General features: G+C 46.1%; 1 protein-coding gene across 7 annotated transcripts in view; it reads right to left on the bottom strand.

Annotated features, from left to right (window-relative positions):
• LOC140426821 (uncharacterized) overlaps window positions 1-17,378 on the bottom strand; it is a 416,125-nt gene that overhangs the window by 299,615 nt on the left and 99,132 nt on the right. For all 7 annotated transcript variants that reach the window (XR_011948298.1, XM_072512042.1, XM_072512041.1 and 4 more), the window contains 3 exons: window positions 8,034-8,172; window positions 5,437-5,609; window positions 3,032-3,736 (listed from right to left, as the gene is read on the bottom strand). Coding sequence is in view for 6 of the 7 variants with exons in the window: in XM_072512042.1 (XP_072368143.1) it covers window positions 3,032-3,736; window positions 5,437-5,609; window positions 8,034-8,172 (1,017 nt within the window). In the remaining variant the exon portion in view is untranslated. The remainder of the gene's footprint in view (window positions 1-3,031; window positions 3,737-5,436; window positions 5,610-8,033; window positions 8,173-17,378) is intronic.

The following is a 17,378-nucleotide window of genomic DNA, read 5'->3' as shown; positions in this document are numbered from 1 at the left end:
TGGCTGTGTTAAATTGCCCCTTAGTGTCCAGGTTAGGTGGTGTTGCTGGGTTACAGGGATAGGGTGGGGCATGGGCTTAAGTAGGGTGCTCTTTCCAAGGGCCAGTGCGGACTCAATGGGCTGAATGACCTCCTCCTGCACTGTAAATTCTATGATTCTATGAGAACTGATCAGACAAAAGTAGATCTCAAAGGGACAGTACTAAGACAGAGCAAGCAGGGGCAATTCTGACCTTGTGATGGAAGGAAGATCATTGATGAAGTAGCTGAAGGTACTCTGGACTAGAACACTGCCATGAGGAACTCTGGAGCGATGTCCGAGGCTTAAATGATTGGCCTCAAAAAGCAACAGTCATTTTGCTTTTGTCAGGTAGGATTGCAGTCAGTGGAACATTTTCCCTATACAATGACTTCAGTTTCATTAGGGCTCCTTGGTTCCATGCTTACTCAAATGCTACTTTGATGTCAAGGGCAGTTATTTACCTCATTCAGCTCCTTTGTCTATATTTGGATCAAGGCTGAAATGAAGTCTGGAGCCAAGTGGTCCTGGTGGATTCCAAACCAGACAGGTTGTTGAGTGTGACAACTCCTTCCATCACATTGCTAATGATTGAGAGCAGGTCAACAGAATGATAATTGGCTGGGTTATGCAGTCTTGCTTTCTGTGAACAAGTCATGTTCACAGGACAATTTTCCACATTGTTTGAAAATGCAAGTGTTAAAGAGGTACTAGAATAGTTTTTGTGCAAAGATAAACTGAGTGAGCAAGTGTCAGGCTGTTCAATAGAAATAAGCTTAGAACTTACACTACTATCCTCACCCATGCCCATACTTCTGACAAATATTCTAGATGTTGATAAGGAAAAAGAACCAGGGCCAATTTCCTTTCTTTAACCCAGGGAGTCGGCACAATTGCAGTACCCTTATTATTGCTTTAGTGGAGATCAGCAGGCTGAACAAATGTTATACTCAAATTAGATGAAAAGGACTTGCAAGGATCTATTCTAGAGTCTCAATTGCTACTGTTTACCGATGATACAAAGGTTGGAGGCAAAGTAGCGCAGACAAGAGCATATGGTGACAAAGAGGTATGAGCCAAATGGCCACCTTCTGTGATGTAAATGATTCTATGTCACTGATACAGAGTGGTGAAAACTGTGGCAGATTTGAAGTCAAGTATGAGGTCATCCATTCTGGATTTTAAAAATGATAGATCAGAGTATTTCTTTAAAATGGTAAAATGCTGGGAGTAGTGGAGGTCCAAATAGATTCATGGGTCTATTTACATAAATCATAAATAGAGATTCATGGATCCATTTCCATAAAGCACCAAAATATAACAGGTACAAATAAAAATCAAAAAGGCTAATGGAATGTTAGCCTAACTAGAGGACTGGAATATAAATATCAGGAAAGAAAGGGGTCGCTGTTTTAAGAAGAATACTGCCATGCAGAGAGCTGATGTTCTGTTCTGGCGAGGTAAAGGACAGAATCTATTTGATTAGAGTTAAGAAACATTTGAGTTATTATTAAATTTGGAACATTGTGTAGGTAACCAACTAATGGGAAAGATAAAAGAGCTAACTTGCAAGAAAATTACATGAAGGTGCAAAAACTATATAGTAGTGATAATGGGACACAATCATCCTAATATACTCTGGTAAAATAATAGTGTAAATGTCAGAGAGGAAAGGCTGCTAAAGTGCAATGAAGAGAAATGTTATTGATCACCATATTTCTGTTCCAAAGTGGAAGGATGCATTCCTGTATCTGGTTCTGGGGAATGAGGTGGGTCAATTGCATCAAGTGCCAATAAGGAAACAGTGATCATAGTATCATAGGGTTAGCTACAGTAAGAAGAAATCTAGAGTAAATACATGAAACTGGAGGAGGGCCAATTTCACAGGATGAGAACAGATCTGCCAAGAGGATACGGATTTAAGATGTTAACAAAATAAATAACTTGACATGAAGATTGTTTTTTTAAGGTTCTAGAATTCACTGTCTGAAATTGTGGGGAAGACTATTCAATTGTGGAAAAAGAAAATTGGATAAGCACCTGAAAAGATAATGAGGGGTGAGAGAAAAGAACAATAGTAATAATATTTATTTGTGTCACACGTTAACACTGCATGAAGTTACGGTGAAAATCCACTAGTCGCCACACTCCGCTGCCTGTTCAGGTACACGGAGGGAGAATCCAAACTGTCCAATTCACCCAACAAGCAGAAATACTCTTACAGAAAGCCAGCACAGTCGACATTTTGAATGGTTACTACACAGAAGGAAACCATTCTGTGATTCAATAAAAGGGGAGGATTTTTGCCACAGCAATTCAAAAGGCCTGGTTTCACCAGATTTGGAGTACTATCTGGGCATCTCACCATAGAAAGGATTTATTGGCCTCAGAGGGAATGCACCACAGATTTTTGAGGGGGAATGTACCAGATTTTTGAGAATGCTACCAAGGATTAAATTACAAGGAGAGATTACTAAACCCAGTTGGTATTCCCCGAAAGGGAAGTAGTGATTTGATTCTGGCTTTTAGGATTTTGAAAGGAATTCCTCACGTTGACAGGGAAAAACTTATTGCACTTGTACAGGAGCCTAGAAGAGAACATAATCTTAAACCTTACAATCAGAGACAGGACTTTCAACAGAGTTAGTAAACCCTTCTTAGAAGTTGAAGAAGTTTGGATCTCAATACTGCAAAAAGCGGCTGCAAAAAGTTGCAGATGCTAGCTCATTTAAAAGCATTTAATTCAGAGAGTGATAGATCTTTACTAGCTAAGATGCGAAGGATCAAGACGACAAAACAGGTGATATAGATCAGTCATGATTTCATGACGGTGGAACATGCCTGAAAGGTTTCAGTATACTCATTATAGGACAAATGATTAAAAGTGAAATTTTCCAAGCTTGTACAGCACACCCAGAAAATGGGGGACTTGGTTTGCAGAAATGCTCAAAGGGATTAAATGCGTTAAGATTACTTATGTAGTACTGTACTAATGTTTAAATGTTGCACAAACCTGAGTGTTCTGGCAGTTGACTTCAAACTGAGCTCCAGTTCCATTACAGACACCATAATGTTCAGAACTAGCTTTTGTCTTGTATTCAATTGAAGTTGGACCATTTCCTACATTAAATGGTTCTTTAGAAATTCCTTCATCTGACCAATTTAATACAGCAGTTGCAGCTGAAACAATCTCTGACGTACTTATGACATTATTATATAGTGAAGAACTTTCAACTATACAGTTGGATTTCGGGGATGAAGTCTCTATTCCAGTGACGATCTCATTTGATGTATCTACAAAACCATTTATAAGAGTTGCTGAATTCACCTGCACATTATTTACCATACTGTTTGTATCGTATGTGCAGTGTGCGGATTCTTTGATAGGAACTCTGGACTTTAAGAGCTTACTTCTCACTCTTTTTCTCATTTTACAGTCAGAAGAACACCTATTTGAGGAGTTGGTACTCATTTTGCTTTTCCTGTTTGCATATGTGGCATGGCAGTCTTCAGACTCACTGGGGTGATTGTTGGATACAGCTGAAGAGTTTAGCTCCTTGGGTTTTGAAGTGTCAAGCTTTTCTTCCCCAGACATCAGAAGCAAGCATTCTTTGCTAATTAGGCAATATTTGGACATCCTACCCTCAAGGGACATGGAAAGTGCTTCTTCTGCCTGGACAATACCAGCTTCCCACAGAGTGTGCACTTTAACAGAAATCTAGATCAAAGAAAAGGAAGTCTTTTAGTCACCATAAACCTACAATGTAAAGAAAACAATTACTCTAATTTATAGATGGAATGGGGTGAAATTAGAGTATGAACGATGCCTTCAGTCAGCATCTGGATTCACAGTACTGCATAAACAATGCCAGAATAATCACTGTTGAATCTATAATCACTGTTTTGCATAGTACGTCAAGATTTCAACATATCAGTTAGGAAATGATTGCCTTCACAGACAGAGATACCAACTCTGCATATGGCAGGTTTAATTATTTAACAAATCTGGAGTCACCATTAGGTAAATACAAGGTTAGAAAGTAAAGTAATTGATCTTTGTACCAGTTACCCTGAAAGGAACCCTGAAAGGAATCTGACAAGTTCAGAGTGAACCTTGGCAATAATATAGCAGAAATTCAATTAAGTGACATTAAAAGGACCTATTTTCTTGTTTCACAAAGCAGCAACACTTTTAAATAAATTAGAACCACAATTAATTATTTGTCACCTCTACAGATCATCAGATGCCCATCACGGGCAGGACAACATTCCCCTGGTTCCATTCTTCAACTGTAGTCAGAGAATCACCACCAATGGTTTCTCTTGCCATTTCCACACAGTTACCAGTACTGTTTTCCATGGATCTATCTTTGGATCTCTCCAAGATCTAATTTATACACTAAACCTTGGTGATAACATCCAAAAATACATCAGCTTCCACATGCACACTAATAACATCTAGCTCTTCCTGACCACCACCTCTTTTAATCCCTTCACTGCCTCAATTGACAGGATTATTACCAGACAGCCTGGATGGGCAGAGATTTTCTCCAATTAAATTTTGAGAAAACTAAGATATTTTCTTCAGTCCCTGCACAAACGTCCACACTGTTACCACCAGCTCCACCTTTCTCCCTGGCAACTGTTTGAGGCTGAGCCAGCCTGTTGGTAACCTGTTTCTAAGCCATATATCTGTTATTACTAAGACTGCCCTTTTCCATTTATGTTAGATTATTCATCTCCACTCTTCTGCTGCTGAAACCCTCATTCATGCCTTTGTTATCTAAAAATTTGACCATCCTAATGCACCCTTGAATTGAGGTCATGCAAAACTCTGCTGCTTGTGGCCTAACCGGCATCAAATTCTATTAATTCACCATCCGTGCTCGTTGATCTAGGTTGGTTCCTTGTTAAACGGCACTTTAATTTAAAATTCTCATTCTGGTCGGACTCCTCCCTATCTCTGCATTCCCTCCAGCCCTACAACCCTCAAGAGATATCCACATTCCTCCAACTCCAGCACCCACAATTTTAATTGCTCCACCCTTGGTTGGGAAGCCTTCAGCCACCTGTGTTCTAAGCTCCAGAATTATCTCCCTAAACCTCTCCACTTTCCTCCTTCCAAGACACTCCTTAAAACCCATCTCTCTGACCAAACTAGTCACCTTCCACAATACATCCTTTCTTGGATTGATGTCAAATTTTATTTTATGTTGCAAGTGCTATATAAATACAAATTACTATTCGTTAGCAGCTTTTGAAACTTTCCATTGCAAAGAATAAAGATATGAAATTAGCTCCTCAACAGCACATTAATTATTCTTCAATTTCAAAGATAATCCAAGAGTTTTCAATCTTTATTATTGAGTTTTAGCTTCAGTATGCAATATGGAAAAATTGATCTGGTTTTTAGAGCACCTTGTTTCTTTGTACATCTGTATCCACATTTTTGGCATTCCTTTGAACCAGCAGCTCATATTGATGTCTTCCTTCAAATGGCTCAACGACGGCTGATGCAACCCAGGCATGCTCGATGGCAACAATGCCAAAAAACTGAACGTAATATTGTCGACAGGGTCTCCTGCTGGGCTCTTAAAAAAAAAAAGGACATCAAAATAATAAAAAAGCAGAAATCCCAAAAAGAAGCATCATCAACGGCTGTTGCCAATTAGTCTCACTCTGTTGCTATGTACTTGATTTTACACTGTTGTAGCATTAAGCAGACCCACCAAAATGTCACTTTTTCAAAAAGAATAAAACAAAAGACCTCTAATGGGTAATGCTTCCCCAGGTAGCAACTTTCTGATCTCAGTTGGCTTACCAGAAGATGGTGGAAGGACAGGTATCGGGAAAAAACCTACACCATCAGATAATTTATTCAACAGTGGTTGGAGCATGGGGGCAGGTCAATTGCCAACCCTTGCTTGTGGAATAAGCATCAAGGATAACAGATTTATAGTTTTAAAATTAATTCACAGTGTTTTCATTTAAAATATTTCTTTATGGGAGGTGAGCGCCACTGGCAAGGTCAACATTTTTTGTCCCAATCTAACTGCCTTCTTGAACCACTGTAGTCTACGTGGGGCATGCACATCCAGTGTTGTTAGAGAGGAAGTTCCAGGATTTATGATCCAGTAACAGTGAAGGTGTGCAACTTTGAGGGGAACCTGCTGCTGGTGGTCAATCTATGCATCTGCTGCCTTTGTCCTTCCAGGTGGTAAAGGTTACAGGTTTAGAAGGTGCTGTCAAAGAAGCCTTAGTGAATTGCTGCAGTGCATCTTGGGTGATACGCACTGCTGCTGCTATACTCCGGGTGGTTGGAGTAAACGAGCTGCACTCTCCAGGAGTGGAGAGTATTCCATCACACTTACGACTTATGCCTTGTACATGATGGACAGACAGGAGGAGAGTTGCTCACTGCATAATTCCCAGCTTTTGACCTGTACTTTTAGCCACATAGCTTGTCCAATTAAGTTTCTGGTCAATACCTAGATCTGAAATACTATCCTGCAGAATTTCTACAGCAATGTCTGGAAATAATTGGCCTCAGACTACCACAACCATCCTTGTGTTAGGTATGACTTCAACCTGGAGAGAGGTTTCTCCCAATTCCCATCAACTTCAGTATTGCTAGACATCTTGATGTCACACTCTGTCAGTCGAGTTATTTTGTCTATGTTAAGACCAAGTTATAATGAGGTCAGGAGCAGAGTGGCCCGAGCAGAACCAAAACTGAGCAGCGAGCTATGCAAGTTAGGTGGATTGGCCATGATAAATTGCCCCTTAGGGTGGGGTTGCAGGAATAGGGTGAGGTATTGGGCCTAGGTAGAGTGGCCTTTCCAAGGGTCGGTGCAGATTCGATGGGCCAAATGGCCTCCTTCGGCGCTGCAGGGATTCTATGATTCTAAGTGCCATCTGATAGCATTACTGATGACACCTTCCGTCACACTGCTGATGATGGGAGAGTAGACTGATGGAGTGGTAATTGATCCGATTGGAATTGTGTTGCTTTTGTGGATGAGCCAATTTTCCACATTGCCAGAGATGAGTATGCTGCTTTGACCTGAATGGTGTCTAGCTTCTCCAGTGTCACCAGAAATGCACCCATCCAATCAAGTGGAGAGTATTCCACCACAATCTGTATTTCTGCATTGTGGATGGCGAAATAGTGGATAGATTTTGGCAAGTCAGGAGGAGAATCCCTTACCACAGAATAACCAACTTTTCTGATGCTCTTGTAGTTGGTCTAGTTAAGTTACTGGTCAATGGTGAACCACAAATTGTTGATGGTGTGGAATTTCCAATGACAATGTCACAGCATTAGTCTCTTGAAGATGGTATTGCTGGCATTTAGGTAGCACACATGTTACTTGCCACTTTAGCAGCTCAAGTGTGGGTATAGTCCACATCTTGCAGCATGAGGGCAGGCTGCTTCATGAAATGAAATGAAAATCGCTTATTGTCACAAGTAGGCTTCAATTAAGTTACTGTGAAAAGCCCCTAGTCGCCACATTCCGGCGCCTGTTCGGGGAGGCTGGTACGGGAATTGAACCGTGCTGCTGGCCTGCTTGGTCTGCTTTGAAAGCCAGCGATTTAACCATGTGCTAAACCAGCTTCACCACATAAGGAATTGAAAATAGAATGAACGCTATGGAATTATAAGCAAACATCCCCACTTATTACGGAGAGTATGGTATTGCCAGTTAAAAATGGCTGGGGCATGAACACAGCTCCGAGGAACTCCTCCAGCAATTGGGAAAGAGGAGAAAATAATTTGACTTGCAAAAAGCTGTCTAGCAACAGATGTGAAGACAGTCAGGTTTTTTAAAACAGAAAGCTACTAGGGAAAACTTCAGCCAGGCTGACAAGAATGTAAGAACACTTGGGTCCTCAGAGTTCAGTAGGTACAGTGTGTACTGCTTCTGATTAGAGTTCACAAGCAATACATGGAGCTTATATCCAAGCAACAGCCAGCTCCACATATTTCTCAAAACGCTTTGTATCCAAATACTTACCTTTCATCTTGGAGTGAACTTTCAGCAGAGGATCAAGACAAACAGCACTGGGCCACCAAGGACGTCTACTAAATTTCACCCAAACCAGATCTCCAACCTCAAACCTCACTGGAATCACCTTCTTCCGCCTTCCAACACACTGAAACCAAAATGACTTGGTCAGAACAATATTTCATACAAGCTATTGTTTCTCATAAGTATCACCATCTAGGTTTAAACTATATCGGGGACCAGTTAGTTTAGCTAGCTAAACTATTGCATTCTAAACCCAAATACCGCTTTACAAGGTTATGATTATAAATTCATAAAGATAGGTGAGTACTTGAGATATAATTAACTATTTAACAAAGTTCACATCTAGCTTATGTTTAACATATCTATAGTTTGTGGGAAATAATCCAATATTTTAGGATGAAAATCATGCCTAATAGTTCAAACTTCAATGAAAATGGGATAATCAATGTACTTAGCACTCTGGAAACAGATTCACAAAATAATCACATCCTTGACAAAAAAGAAACCTTTGGTTGTAAAGAGTTTCCTCAATTTCCAACCACGATTTGAAGAACAGCTGTGTGGATATGACTGTCCTGTCCTTATCTCTTTAGTTATGTTCCTGCAAGAGTTACCACTCTTTTAGACATTACAAAATATCATATGTACAAGTATGCATTTTATCCATTTTGAAATGTCCTATGGTCGAGAAAGGTGCATATTACGGGGAAAAAAAATACCACTTCAGTCACAGATCGGATTCGAAAGAGTTGCCTTTAAATTCTGAAGGAAAGGTTCGTCACAAAGTTTTATTTAAGTCAAAATGAAAGGTGATTAATATACCAGACATTTTGAAGTTGTTTTCTCCAAAGTCTGTAAACAGTAGACAACATTAGCCTGTCTCAGTAATTAGTAAATACCTCTCACCCATTGGGTTGGGAAGTCTTCAGGCCTGGGTACCTGGTTGAAATTGTCTGGCAGACTTTCCCTTCTAGTTGACAACATGGGGAGGTAAAAACATAATTAGAAAGAAAACACTCACTGATACCCATGTCTAGCAACAGCAGTGGAATCAGTAAAGGATTTTAAACAGAAAACTACAGGGAAAATAAACTTCAGCCAGGCAGAGAAGAACGTAGTACACATGGAAATTATTTTGTTTAAGCCAAGTGCCACATGTTCTTTTATTTTGCATTACATGAAGGCAAAGTTGAAATAAGCAAGTCCAATCATGGCTGTTGAACCTACTGTGAATAAGATTGCTCAAGTCACATCTGGCATGACTTATGGCTTACCAGAGTTTGTTTTGATCTGCCTTCAAGTAGATTAGAGGGACAGGAGGGGTTTGTGAAAAATAAATATGTATCCAGTTCACCTCACAATAGGGTACTATTGTCACATATCTGAGTTGAGCAACTGTAGTAGATTTTTTGAGTTGTGCAAGCCTCTTCTGGAATGGAAAGGGCGGAGGACACATCTACCACTAAGCTCAAGAGGCATCTACTGGAGACCCAAATTTGGAATAGTATTTGATAAATGAGTTATTTCCTTCCTTGCATAGTAATAACAGCATAATAAAGCACCTCAAAGTTCTTCATACCAGCAGAAGTAGCACAAGAGGAGTGAAAATAGTAGCAGTGTTAGGAGTGTAAACACATTATAACTTGCAATGCGCAACTGGAGCAATACATTGCCTGAAAAGTGGGAGAAGCAGATTCAATTATAACAAGTGTCAGCTGTGACTCAGTGGTAGTACTCTCAATTCAGACTCAAGCTTGTGAATGAAAGACCCTCACCAAAGACCTGAGCACACAATCCCAGGCTGACACTCAGTGCAACGTAGACATTAAAACAAAGCCCTGTCTGACCTATCACAAAAGACTTCATGGAACTATTCAAAAAAAGTAGAATAATTTGCCCAGTGCCTTACCAATATTTATCCCTCAATTAACATACAACAGACCTGTTCATTTATTTTGTTGCTGCTTATGGGAGCTTGCCATGCATAAATTAGCAGCCATATTTCCTTAATTGCAGCGACGACAATGCAAAAGTACTTCCAAGATCCAATACTGACATGATAGGCTGAATGGCCTTGTTTTGTGCTGTGTGTGAACAAGGTTGAAATAGGACTTCCGGTGGCGGCAATGAGTGAGTGAGCCGCACATTCGGGGGCTCTCATTCCGGCAGTATTTCAGGACCTGGTTCCCCGGTTTTGCGGGGCTGTGGAGCACTGAAAGGGCAGCCACGGGGGGCTAAGGAGCGAGCAGAGCTGCATGGAACTGCGGGAGAGCAGAAAGCAGCGCAATCGGGAGAGGAAGGGACAAAGGCAAGGTACAGGGGAAGCTCACCCGGGAGCAAAGATAGCGGACCTGCGGACTTCGGACCCGGCAATCCAGCAGGCGCTGGAAAATATGCTGCAGGTGATAAAGAGCAGTTTTGAGTCGTTTAAGCGGGATAACTTGGATCCACTTCAGAAGGCAGTCAGTTGATCAGCTGAACCAGAGACTGGATGCCCAGGACGAAAAAGTTAAGGAGTTGGGGGAGGAGCAGGTGGACGCGCAGACGATTGCTGCGCTAGAAGTTGACGGGTTGAAGGAGAGGCAGAGAAGACTGCTGGACAGAGTAGAGGAACTGGAAAATAGAGCCCGTAGACAAAATCTGAGGATCATCGGCCTCGCGGAGGGGGAGGGAGCTGATGTCAAAGCGTTCGTGGCGGACCTGTTGATGCAGCTGAAGGGGGCTGAAGCCAGTCCGCGACCGCCAGAGCTGGAGGGGGCACACAGGCGAGACAGGTGCATCCGGGGGGTCCCCCCCCCCACCCCATCCGATGGTGGTTAGGTTCCACAGGTTTGTGGAGAAGGTGCGCGTGCTGCATTGGGCAAAGAGCGCTAAGAGCAGCACGTGGAATAACAGTGTCCTTCACATTTACCAGGACCTAAGCCAGGAGGTGGCCAGGCGGCGAGCAGCCTTTAAACAAGTTAAGGAGGTGTTGTTCAAAAAGCACGTGAAGTTTGGACTGCTCTTCCCGGCCCGTCTTTGGGTTACGCATCAGGGCCAACACCACTACTTCTCCAAGCCCGAGGAAGCGATGGACTTCGTGAGAGATCAGGGGCTGGTCTCGAAAAAAGGACCCACGGATGCAAGCTAGGGTCCGAGAATTACTGTTTGAAGGGACGCCTACTGTGTCTGGACTTCTGGTCGACTGTTTACTGCTTTAAAAGGTGCCTTGTGGTGTATTTTTGGTGGGCAGTTTTTGCCTGTGGGGGATGGGGGGGGGGGGGGGGGTTCTGAAGTAGGTCTTGGAAAGGAGGTTGGGGGTGGAGGCAGCCAAGAAGCGAGCCAGGGATGGCGTGGCGCATGGGCCGGGGGCGGGCCCAAGAAAGGTTATGGCTGACCTGATCAATGTGGATACCAAGCTCCTGGCCAAGGTCCTGGCGATTAGAATTGAGGACTGCGTACCGGAGGTGATTGGGGACGATCAGACAGGGTTTGTGAAAGGCAGGCAGCTGACAGCTAACTTAAGAAGATTGCTTAATGTGATCATGATGCCCCCGACGGGCAAGGAGGTGGAGGTATTGGTGGCAATGGATGCTGAGAAGGCCTTCGACCGGGTGGAGTGGGGCTATTTGTGGGAGGTACTTGGACGGTTTGGGTTCGGGCAGGGACTGGTTAATTGGGTCAGACTATTGTAGCAGGCCCCAAAAGCTAGCGTTGGGACGAACAGGACAATGTCAGATTATTTCAGACTACACCGCGGGACCAGACAGGGGTGCCCACTCTCCCCGTTGCTGTTCGCACTGGCCATAGAGCAGTTGGCGATGGCGTTGAGAGCTGCAAAGGGGCGGAAGGGAATGACTGGGGGGGGGGGGGGGGGGGGGGGGGGGGGGGGGAAAGAGGAGGAGGAGAGAGACATCATAGGGTCTCTCTCTATGCGGGCGACCTGCTCCTGTACATGTTGGACCCACTGCCGGGATGGAAAATATACTGGAAACATGGAGGAAGTTCAGCCGGCTTTCAGGGTACAAATTAAATACGGCCAAGAGTGAGATGTTTGTGGTGCAGGCAAGGAGCCAGGAGAATAGACTGAAGGAGCTGCCATTTAGGCTGGTGGAGGAAAGTTTCCGGTACTTGGGGATACAGGTGGCACGAGATTGGGGCAGGTTGCATAAGTTAAATTTGACTAGGGTGGTGGAACAAAAAAAGAGGGAGTTTCGGAGATGGGATACACTCCCGCTGTCACTGGCGGGGAGGGTGCAGACTGTAAAGATGACAATCCTCCCTAGATTTCTGTTCATCTTCCAGTGCCTCCCGATTTTTATCCCACGGTCCTTCTTCAAAAGGACTGGTAAAATCATGATGAGCTTTGTCTGGGCGGGAAAATCCACGCGGGTGAAGAAGGCGATGCTCGAAAGGAGCCGCAGCGAAGGGGGATTGGCATTGCAGAGTCTGATCAACTACTACTGGGCGGCTAACATAGCCATGATAAGGAACTGGATGGTGGGTACGGGGTCTATCTGGGAGCGAGTGGAGGCGGCTTCGTGCAGGGGCACCAGTTTGGCAGCCCTGGTCACAGCTCCCCTACCGCTGTCGCCGGCCAGGTACCCCACCAGCCTGGTAGTGGGGGCAGCCCTGCGGATATGGGGCCAGTGGAGGAGGCATGTAGGGGGGGTGGGTGTGTCTGCCTGGGCTCCAATATGTGACAACCATCAATTCGCCCCCGGGAACATGGATGGAGGGTTTCAAACATGGCGGCGGGCGGGGGTGGGGAGGGTGGGCGATATGTTCCTGGAGGGGAGCTTTGCGAGTTTGAGGGGCTTGGAGGAGAAATCGGGGCTGGTAAGGGGAAATTACTTTACGTACTTACAGATGCGGGACTTTGTACGTAGACAGGTCCCATCATTCCCACGCCTCCCGCCAATAGGGATCCAGGACAGAATAGTCTCGAGGAGGAGGAGGAGAGGGTAGAGTCTCGGATATCTACAAGGTGCTCATGCAGGGGGAAGAGTCCCAGACGGAGGAACTGAAACTCAAATGGGAGGAGGAGCTTGGCGGGGAGATGGAGGACGGGCTGTGGGCGGAAGCCCCGAGTCGGGTAAACTCAACCGCAACATGTGCCAGGCTCGGCCTGATTCAATTTAAGGTCGTTCACCGGGCCCACATGACGGTAGCCCGGATGAGCAAATTCTTTGGGGTAGAGGACAAATGCGCTAGATGCGCGGGAGGACCAGCGAACCATGTTCCCATGTTTTGGGCATGTCCTAAGCTTAGGGGGTACTGGGAGGGATTTGCGGGGGGTCATGTCCAGGGTGCTGAAAACAAGGGTGGTGATGAGTCCAGGGGTGGCAATTTTCGGGGTTTCGGATGGCCCGGGGGTCCCAGGGGGAGAAAGAGGCAGATGTTCTGGCCTTTGCTTCCCTAATAGCCCGGCGGCGAATACAGCTGGCATGGAGGGACTCAAAACCCCCGAAGACCGAACTATGGCTTTCGGACATGTCAAGTTTTCTGGGTATGGAAAAAATTAAGTTCACCTTGAGGGGATCTGTACTGGGGTTCGCCCAAAGGTGGCAACCATTCATCGACTTTTTCGCGAGAGAGTGAACGTCAGCACGGGGGGACTGATTAGAGTAGAGTATGAGAGATAAATAGGCGGGTAGTGTCTAGGGGAGAGGAGAGGGCATGTGCAGTATGGTTTGATTGAAGTATTGGTTTTATATTGATCTTTGCACATTTCTGTTATCTGTAACTGTTTGCAATGCGAAAATAATACCTCAATAAAATTGTTTGTTTAAAAAAAAAAAACAAGGTTGAAATAAAGTTTGATGAAGCTCTTGAAGTAGGGGTATGCTGCAAAATTAAAGGAAATCACGCCCAAGTCAACAAAATACTCTATTGGTGAAGGTCAACTCCGAGGAATGCATTTAACTATTAGAATTTGGAAATGATTAATCATGTTTGGTGTGCCTATAGGAAGAGTAAAACTGCCCTTTCTAATCAGCCTCAGGTTTCCAGTTATCCCACAATATTAATCCTTCTTTGGAGATGGTTTTGGGTTAGTGTGTGTTATTTTCTGTGTTTCACACCATGCATGATTTTCTAGGACCACACAGTACCCTTACTCTGTGTACTTTACTCGTGATTTTTCTTTCTTCAGCAATATAATTTTAAAAGAGTCGATAGGGAAAACTGTTCCATCAGTAGAAGGATCGAGAACTAGAAGATATTGATTTACGGTGATTTAATGTGACTGGTAGAAAAAGCTAGCATGAGGGTAAACTTTGAGCAACAAGTAGTCAGGATCTAGAATGCACTTGGTGTAATAGAGGCAGATTCAATTCTGGCCTTCGAGAGGGAATTCGATAACTATCGAACAGGAGGACTTCCGGTTGCGGCTATACCTGGGTAAGTCGCACGTTCGGCAGCTCCCACCAAGAACGGACTTTTGGGCCCTTTTGAGGAGCCCCAGCAGCACTTGAGCGACGATTCCCTGTGTGGGTAGGCAGCAGTAAGGTTCCCCCAGCATTGCATGGAGTGGACCAGGAGTGGAGCGATTTAAAAAGTGGTTTTGGAACAGAGAGGAGAGCGGGTGCGGAAAAGTAATATGGCAGAGGGTGGCGACCAGGCAGCATGGGCGCAATGGTCGCGGGAGCAGCAGGAGTTCCTGAAAAGCTGCTTTGCGGAGCTGAAAGCAGAAATGCTGGCCCCAATGAAGGTGTCGATAGAAAAGCTGGTGGCGACCCAGAAGGCCGAAGGGGCGGAATTCGAGAGGTGCAGCAGAAAGCCTCTGAAAACGAGGACAAGATTCTGGGCCTGGCAGTGAAAGTGGAGGCGCACGAGGCGCTGCACAAGAAGTGGCAGGAAAAGTTAGAGGACCTGGAGATTAGATCGAGGAGGAAGAATCTCCGGATTCTGGGTCTCCCTGAAACGGTGGAGGGGTCCGACGTGGGGGCATATGTAGCCACAATTCTGAACACGTTAATGGGCTCGGGAGCCTTCCCACAGCCCTTAGAGCTGGATGGGGCTCACAGAGTCCTGGCAAGGAGGCCTAAAGCCAATGAGCCGCCAAGGGCTGTAGTGGTGAGGTTTCACCGCTTCATGGACAGGGAGTGCGTCCTGAGATGGGCGAAGAAGGAACGGAGCAGCAGGTGGGAGAACACAGAGATCCGTATTTATCAAGACTGGAGTGCAGAGCTGGCCAAGAAGAGGGCTTGATTCAACCGGGCCAAGGCGGTGCTCCACCGAAAGGGGGTGAAGTTCGGGCTGTTGCAGCCAGCGTGACTATGGGTCACTTTTCAAGATCGCCACCATTATTTTGAAACGCCGGATGAGGCATGGACCTTTATACAAAACGAGAAGTTAGACTCGAACTAAGGGTTTGCTGTGGGGTTGGGTTTGTTTTTTCGTTGTTGCGTGGGAAAGCTGGGGAGTGGGAAGGGGTGAGTGGATGTGATATGTGGGTCGGTGGGCATCGGTACTGTTTGGCAGGGGCCGTCCCCATGTGCGGAAGTGGGGGGGGGGGGGGGCAGGAGGCCATGGGACGAGGGGAACTGGGGTGAGGTTGTAGGAGAAAGGAGCGGCGTCATAGGGGATGGGGCCAGCCCAGGTGGAAAACGCGGGCTTTTTCCCATGCTGAGGAAGAGGGGGGCGGGGCCTGAGGGGAGGGGGCGATGCTGGAGGGGTGCTTACATCAGCCTGAAGGGGGGGATGGGATGGGGATTCCACACCGAGGAGGGGCGTTGGCAAAGGCGGGAGCGGCCGGGGTCAGCAGAAGTCAGCTGACTTACAGAGTGCAATGGGGGGAGCAAGGGGGCTAGACGGTGGTCTAGCTTTGGGGGGGGGGGGGGGAACTAGGTTGCTGCTGTACTGACCAAGAGTAGCCCCCTGATCCGGCTGATAACATGGAGTGTGAGGGGCCTAAATGGGCCGGTCAAGAGAGCCCGGGTGTTCACGCACTTAAAGGGACTGAAGGCAGACGTTGTTATGCTTCAGGAGTTGCACTTGAAGGTGGCAGATCAGATCAGGCTGAGAAAGGGATGGGTAGGGCAGGTCTTTCATTCAGGGCTGGATGTGAAGAACAGAGGGGTTGCAATAGAATTTAACATAGAATTTACAGTCCAGAAGGAGGCCATTCGGCCCATCGAGTCTGCACCGGCTCTTGGAAAGAGTACCCCACTTAAACTCACACCTCCACCCTATCCCCATAACCCAGTAACCCCACCCAGCACTAAGGGCAATTTTGGACACTGAGGGCAATACTGGTGGGGAAGCGGGTGCCGTTAGAGGCGCTGAACATTGTGGCGGATAATGGGTGTCGATACGCGATGGTGAGTGGTATGTTGCAGCGGACCCAGGTGATATTGGTGAATGTGCATGCCCCGAATTGGGACAATGCAGGGCTTATGAAGCGCATGTTGAGTCGGATCTCGGATCTGGAAGCGGGGAGCTTGATAATGGTGGACCTAGCATTGGACCGGGCCAGAGAGTTCTCTTTTTTCTCCCATGTACATAAGGCCTATTCACAGATAGACTTCTTTGTGATGAGTTGGGCACTGATCCCAAGAGTGGAGGGAACGGAATATTCGGCTATAGCGATTTCGGACCATGCCCCGCACTGGGTGGAGTTGGGTGGAGGAAAGGGACCAGCGCCTGCTGTGGCGCCTGGATGTGGGACTGTTGGCAGACGAGGAGGTTTGTGGGCAGGTCCGGGGATGCACCCAGAAATACATAGAGGCCGATGATAATGGGAAGGTGCAGGTGGGTGTGGTTTGAGAAGCTCTGAAGGCGGTGGTTAGGGGAGAGCTAATTTCAATTAGGGCTAACAGGGAGAGGAGAGGATGGAGAAGGAGAGGTTGGTGGGGGAGATAGTACGGGTGGACAGGAGCTATGCAGAGGCCCCCGAAGATGGGCTGCTGAGGGAGAGACGAAACCGCCAAACGGAATTTGATTTATTGACCACGGGGAAGGCAGAGGCTCAGTGGAGGAAAATGCAGGGGGCAGTGTATGAGTATGGGGAGAAGGCGAGTCGGATGCTGGCACATCAGCTACGTAAGAGGGAGGTGGCGAGGGAGATTGGAGGAATCAGGGATTGGGGGGGGGGGGGGGGGGGAAGAATACAGTGCGGAGTGCAGTTAAAATAACTGAGGTATTTAGGGATTTCTATGGGGATCTGTACAAGTCAGAGCCCCGGAAGTGGGAGAGGGGATGCGGCGGTTCTTAGATCAACTGAGGCTCCAGAGGGTGGAGGAAGAGCAGGTGGCTGGCCTGGTGGCCCCGATGGGGCTGGAGGAGCTGGTTAAGGGATTGGGGAGCATGCAGGAGGGCAAGGCCCCGGGACCGGATGGGTTCCCGGTT

The sequence above is a fragment of the Scyliorhinus torazame genome, chromosome 7, assembly GCF_047496885.1.
Source record: "Scyliorhinus torazame isolate Kashiwa2021f chromosome 7, sScyTor2.1, whole genome shotgun sequence".
NCBI lineage: Eukaryota > Metazoa > Chordata > Chondrichthyes > Carcharhiniformes > Scyliorhinidae > Scyliorhinus > Scyliorhinus torazame.
The sequence above is the reverse complement of the archived record's forward strand: the minus strand, read 5'-3'. Positions and strand labels throughout refer to the sequence as shown.